Here is a 6,797-nt window from a genome sequence, read left to right as displayed (position 1 = left end):
TTATTAAAGTTTAAGCCAAATATACGATAAAGGTAAAATTTTGATCACTTTAATTTGTCTTAAAAGTTGATATTCGCAGCTCTATACATTAAACGTGTCAGATGTGATGGTATTAAACGTAAAGTGGTTTACTGGTTGCTGTACTGGCGCTCGCGCAACAAACCAACAGTGTACGTCACACAGCGGACGGGTTTGTCTCTTATAATCGGGATACAGGTGTTTCCTGTCAATGACCCAAACACACACGTACACAAAATTGCCTCTTGACCATTAACCGTGTGATGTATTCTCATACCGGACACTCGCCGGTAACCGTCAGTTCTCAAACATCAGTGTGTGTGTGTGTGTGTGTGTGTGTGTGTGATGGTGACCGGATGGAACACACTCCTGCAGGGCTTCACAGAGAGACTCAACAGAGAACTGACTCTCACCGCCCGTGAGTTCCTCCTCTCACTCTGTTCCTCAAACTCTTCTCAGTCTGATCTCAAAATCTTCTCAGTCCGATTTTAAACTAATCTCAATCTGATCTCAAACATTTCATATCTGATCTCAAGCTCTTCTCAGTCTGTCTGATTTTAAACTCTTCTCAGTCTGATTTCACATCTGATCTCAAACACTTTTCATGTTTGATCTCGAACTCTTCTCAGTCTTATTTTAAACTCATCTCAGTCTGATCTCAAACACTTTTAATGTCTGATCTCGAGCTTTTAGTTTAATCTCGAACTCTTCTCAGTCTGATTTTAAACTCATCTCAATCTGATCTCAAACACTTTTAATGTCTGATCTCGAGCTTTAAATTTAATCTCGAACTCTTCTCAGTCTGATTTTAAACTAATCTCAATCTGATCAGAGCGTGTGGAGAAAATGTACCCGAGACACACATGTGAAATCTCTCGTTTCTGTAATGGCATTATTGACACTGACAGATGTTAAAGGGACACTTTCCCATAAATGAAACTTCGGTCATTTCCTCTCCTTCCAGTTGTTCCAAATCTGTGTAATTGTCTTTGTTCTGATGAACACAGAAAGATATTTGGAAGAATGCTTGAACAGATTTAGCCCCCCTTGACTTCCATAGTAGGAAAAGATTTTATCATTTCTCAAGACATTTATACACATTTAGAGCAACTGGAAGGAGAGGAAATGACAATTAAAATTTTTTGGTGCCGGATCCCTTTAATGGTGTTTATGTACTCTGATAGTGTTCACTGCACAATAAACCGAGTGATCATGTGACACTCCATCTGAACAACTGTCGGTGATGCAGAAATACAAGGACGACTCACATTCAACACATCAAGAAACATCATTTGGTGTAAACACGTCACACAGTCTCATTGCTCTTCGGTTATTAATTTAAGAAGATCTCCTCTCTTTTGATGTCGACGCGTTTACTATGGTTCTGTAACAGATTAGAAGTCTGTTAAATATAAATTTGGATTCCCGGCCACACTAACAGCGAGAAATACGCAAGAAATATATAAAAATAGTGTTTTATTATTTCTACAAGTTAATTTTAAAATGACAATATTAAAACGACATCTCCTCAAAGACCCGGGAAACAAGAAAATCACGGTTTGTCCAATGTTCTGTCCCAGGGTGAACAATACCCAAATCCAGTCCCGTCTGGATACAGTTCAGCGTTTCCCCTGTCAGCAGGACTAGAATAGATCACGTGTTGTTGCGCTGCTTCACGTGGGTCAATCAACAATACTGACCACCGGACCACTGGCACCTTCACAAATATAAGCAACAACTAGAACGGGTCTTCAGCTCCATACTAAAAACCAAACTCCCTTTAGTTTGAGTTTTTGTGAGTGTTGACACTGTGAGATCTGTGAGTCAGCTCCACCAAAAGCACAGGTGATCCAGTCAGCCACAGCGCTGAGGGAGAAGAAGATTACCGAAGCCAGTCCACAGCAGCCCTCGGCACATCCGTCCATCCAGAGCGTTTTTCCTTTTTCTGAGATCTACCCTCCTTTTTATTGGGAATGGTCTGATCAGCTGGCCAATGAAATCGCTGATATGATCAGGGTTTACAGGTGTGTCAATCAGTGTTTCTCGTTACAGTTTGTGAAAGAGGGAAACCGTGCTATTAAGTGTCCAGCAATATCACAGCAAACAATAAAATAAGTGAATCCACCACAAACCATCAAGAAAAACCCACAGCAAACAAATATAAAAATAAGAGGAAAATCGCAATATCAATCAGTAACAATCAGCCCCGGATTGGCTAATCGGGAGCACCGGGAGAATTCCCGGTGGGCCGGTCAGTTTTTTTGGCCGCGAGGGCCGGTATTGTCATGGCACGGTTGAAATGTGGCTTTCCCTAGGCTGCCTTCACTCACAGCAGCCCTAATCTTTTTATTTATTATTTTATCGCAGCCCCACTCTTTTTTATTTCATATTTTTTCGCAGCCCAACTCAGAGCGCAGCCTGCAGGTTAATGATGACGTGATTATCTTTTGACTCCCTGGCCCCGCCCCGACAGCGCCACTGCAAGTTGCTCAAAATAAAAAACCGTCAGAAAAAAAAATGGATGACAGAAAGCGCAAAGGCGGCGCTGAAAAGTCCAGAATAAAAAGCAAGAAAGCTCTGGAAACTGACGCGGCCAAATGTTCTAAGAAGACCACATTTTTTCTCAAAACAAACGAAGACGAGGAGACGGCCGGTAAGCTAACGTTAAGGTATTTAGGAATAGGAGCATTGCAAGATGCTAGCGGCCGTGCAAAACAAAGTTGTGTCCAAACAATTCACATGTCTCAATAGGTGCAAGGTAGCTCATTGTTAGAGCACCCGTCCCCCATTCGGACCGACGTCGGTTCCAAATCCGCGTTAATAAATGTTTTAGGGTTGTCCATGTTTCCTTGAAGCTTCACTTATGCAGAGGAAAAAGAGATGAAACAATCATTAGAAATCATTGTGAAAAAAAGTCAGATAACAGTCAAATAGTTTTATTATTTAATTAATGTTCTCATATTTGTAAAAAATATTTGAAGTTGTAAAACAGACGTTTCATTAAAATAAATTTTAGTGTCATTAGACAGTGCAATACATTTTATTTTAATCTTTTGTAATTTATATTTTTTTCCTTATTTCAATGTTTGGATATTTATGAACACTAATTCTTAAAGAAAATAGATTCTGATACTGTCCGGCTATTTACTGTTCTCATAAATCTTCACTGTGAAGCAAAACTTAGGATACTGTATTTTCACTGAATGACAATGAATTCAAGGCTGTAGAGAACAGTGCGCTATTGCAGACTTAGGTTTTAATTATCATTATTTTAATATAGTCAGTCGTAAACTAAAGTGGGCCGGTCTAAGGCATGAAACTCCAGGGCTGAAAATGAGTCCCAATCCGGCCCTGGTAACAATTCCCAAAATAAAGTCAAGTTAACCATCAATCACACTGCTCCACATGTTTTATATCACATGTTCCGTTACACTGGTGCTTTACAATCTTGATGGGATGACATCTCTAGTAATAGTTTGGGTCTACAACGCACGTCATCGCCGACTGCGCAGACATCACTCTCGGCTTCGACCTTGGCCGGTGACGTCACGGCGACGGCGCGGGAGCGCGCAATGATCTTTAAATGGGACCTGAACGAGAGGAAACGCGGACACTCCGCGCGCACTCACGGTAAGAAAACATCTTGATCATGATTTATGTTTCATAATAACAATGTGATCATATACAAATTATGTCGTGTTGCTTAAATATGAATGGAATCATTTTACTGTAACTGACCGCGACAACACACACTTTACTAAAGTGAACAGCAAGTTTAGTCAATTTACTTACAATGCTTAAATATCTGATATATTTACTTGACCATGAAAGTGACCCAAGATATTTATCTGGTTTTATGAGATGAAAAAGAAAAGAAAAAACTCTTTTATTGTACTCTTGTAAAACAGATATTGTTCTAGCTTTTGTTGAAACTAGTAACTTTGCATTAGCACCTTTTGTATTATTGCTCTTATTGCTCCCTGAACTCTCTGTAAGTCTCTTTGGATAAAAGCGTCAGCTAAATGACTCAATGTAAATGTAAAGGAAATGTATATATATATTGAGTTTATGTTTAAAGCAAGCAGAACCCATTATGTATTAAAGTTTCAACTCAATGATGAACGCAGGGAAGCATTAATGATGTGTGTCATGTTTGTTTTGTGTCCTTTAACAGGATTTTGATTGGTCGAGATCAATATCTTCAGACCAGATGGGTCTTATTCTGTGCCGCCTGCTAAGCGACAGACATCATAAGAAGAAAACATCACCATCATCATCATTCTTTTCTCAGTTTTCCGTAGCCCCGCCCTTTCGTCTCGCTGTGCTGTTAGACACGCCCCCCGTTGCCCATGGAAACCCTCGATCCCAGTGGAGCCAGACTCACATCTCTCCCAAGCTGAAGATGTGCCCATCGGGCGTGTGCGTGACCCGTGACCGCGTGGAGCAGAGCAGCGATGCAGTTCGTGCCGCGGCGGGCGTGGCCACGGGGCTCCATATATGGGAGGTGCTGTGGGAGACTCAACACAGGGGGAGCCACGCCCTGTTGGGCGTGTCCACAGACCAATGCCCTCTGCAGGCCTCCGGCTACACTGCGTTGATAGGCGGCGACTCAAGTTCTTGGGGGTGGGAGCTCACGAGCGGTCAGCTCTGGCATGATGGGAAAGAGGTGGGCCGGTACCCTGAGGGCGGAGCCAGAGAAACGTTAAGGGCTCCGGCCCGTATATTGTTGGTTGTGGACGCAGACGCGGGGATGCTGGGATACGTGGTGGATGGCTGTTTTTTGGGCATCGCCTTTGCAAGCCTACCCAAGGGGGCGGAGCTTTTCCCTGCTGTAAGCTGTGTTTGGGGAGGAGCTCAAATCCGCTTACGCTACCTGAGCGGCATGACGCGTGAGTGTATTATTGAAACCCAGATTTCTCAGAATATCTTCTTTTGTGAGTCACATGTAAATATGTTCAAGCACGTGAGGGGGAAGACATTTGGATTATATAAAGATGTGTAGTGTACTGTGACTCTAGTGAAGTGTGTTGATGTTTTTCAGGTGACCCACCGCCTCTAGAAACTCTGAGTGCTTTGTGTGTTTGTCAGTCGCTCAGAGCTCATCTGGACTCAATCCCACCCGCTGCCCGCCGACTCCTGTTCAACACAATAACATCTGACAGTTAAAGGACAATAGGACCTGACCACTGTTTATTTTACATTCACTTATTTAACAAAATCTTATTTAAATGTCCTGTTTCCAATGAATACAAATGTCAACATTATAATGAAGGAATTGCTTAACGTGTAAATACTGCGATACATTCAATGCAAATGTATTTATATAGTGCTTCTTTACACAGAAAAAATCACAAAGGAAGCTCATTATTATTATTATTATCATTATCTTAATTGTGTATTTAAAATGACTGTATTTCAGTTCATTACATTGTGTTTATTTTATTTAGTGTCCTGAATACGCAATTTCACACAATAGAAGTTTACTGTAGCCTACTCCACAAGACAAACTGACTGAATTTATACAAATTGCCACATTAAAAAAATGTACATAGCTTTGAATCTTTATTTTCTGACGTTACCTGAATGATCAACAACTGGTTTTATGGTGTGTGCTAGTTATTTGTGAATTTTAGTTTGAGTATTTCTTTAATTCTGGTTGAAGTACACGAGAAACACTTTCATTATTCTTTTACATATCAGTGCACCAATTGATTGTTAAATGTGACTATTAAGTATAGATTGTGTTGCCTGCATGTCTAGCAACGTTTGTTTAAACACAACATGAAAAAAAAGAGTTCGTCTTTTCAAAAGTTTTATAGAAGTTCATTGAGTTGGCTCCTACGATTTCCTTTAAGTCTTCAAAACTTGTTGTCACGTGATTTCCGGTAAGGGAACATCGGGAACATGGATGCTTCATAGGTTTTGTGGTGCATTGTGGGAATATTTAGGGAACGAACGTTTCAGTGCACTTGAAGGAATTTGCGAATGAGACTCCCTGATGAGTGCCCTGACTACTGAACAAAGGACCTGATTGAGACACAGGGAAAGAATGAAAGCAAAGGTTTGGTTTGTCTGGCGTTTCTCGAAGGATGTTTGTGAAGTTACTGCTAAACATCCTCAGACGCACACAAACACCAGAATTACACAAACACATTTAACATTAAAGTCCAGTGAGAGTTTTTATTTCAAATATTTTAAAACATATAAAAATACATTAAATTCATTATAATGAGAAGAGTGAAATCATCTCCACACTCGCTGTGATCCGCCTCTGCGACCCACCGGTCTTCTGATCTGAACCACACAAGAACCGGCACGCTGAGCGGATACGGACCCCTGAAACACACACACATGTATGTTTTATTATCTCCGTGGGGACAGTCTATAGGTGTAATGAGTTCTACACTGTAATAACTGTAGATTTTATCCCCTAAAACTAAAGATCTTAGAAAACTTTTTGCACAATGAGGCCGGTCCCCACAATGAGGCCGGTCCCCATGAGCTAGTGTGCATTCAGGTTTAAGTCCCCACTAACATATAAAAACTAAGAGCACACACACACACTGATCAAATAAAGACTTTATGATTGAAATCACTGCCTTCATTTCATTACAATTAAGTCTAAACACTTGAGCTGTTAAACACAACAGACATGAGACACGGTCTGACAGATGTTCATGATGGGATGCCACACGGGCCGGCACATACACAAAGCACAATAACACAACAGCTACACCAAAGAGTTCTTGTTAACGCAGTCTGAATGTAAACATCCTGAA

The 6,797-nt window shown here is 41.0% G+C and overlaps 2 protein-coding genes across 5 annotated transcripts in view; one reads left to right on the top strand and one right to left on the bottom strand.

Annotated features, from left to right (window-relative positions):
- The first annotated feature begins 3,620 nt into the window (after positions 1 to 3,620).
- LOC306907106 (SPRY domain-containing SOCS box protein 2) lies at positions 3,621 to 5,853 on the top strand. Its single transcript, XM_079478965.1, has 3 exons — positions 3,621 to 3,648; positions 4,193 to 4,907; positions 5,060 to 5,853. The coding sequence occupies exons 2-3, from the start codon at positions 4,229 to 4,231 to the stop codon at positions 5,182 to 5,184; spliced, it is 804 nt and encodes a 267-aa protein (XP_079335091.1). The 5' UTR covers positions 3,621 to 3,648; positions 4,193 to 4,228; the 3' UTR covers positions 5,185 to 5,853.
- Positions 5,854 to 6,174: 321 nt separating this feature from the next.
- Positions 6,175 to 6,797, bottom strand: part of cntrob (centrobin, centrosomal BRCA2 interacting protein) — an 11,952-nt gene continuing 11,329 nt past the window's right edge. For 3 of the 4 annotated variants that reach the window (XM_079478926.1, XM_079478928.1, XM_079478927.1), the window contains exon 20: positions 6,175 to 6,354. In XM_079478926.1, the coding sequence (XP_079335052.1) occupies positions 6,262 to 6,354 (93 nt within the window). In that variant the 3' untranslated portion in view covers positions 6,175 to 6,261. The remainder of the gene's footprint in view (positions 6,355 to 6,797) is intronic. The other variant, XM_079478929.1, reaches the window with a different exon arrangement.

This window comes from Barbatula barbatula, assembly GCF_947034865.1.
Source record: "Barbatula barbatula genome assembly, chromosome: 17".
Taxonomy (NCBI): Eukaryota; Metazoa; Chordata; class Actinopteri; order Cypriniformes; family Nemacheilidae; genus Barbatula; species Barbatula barbatula.
This window is presented reverse-complemented; position numbering and strand designations above follow the sequence as displayed.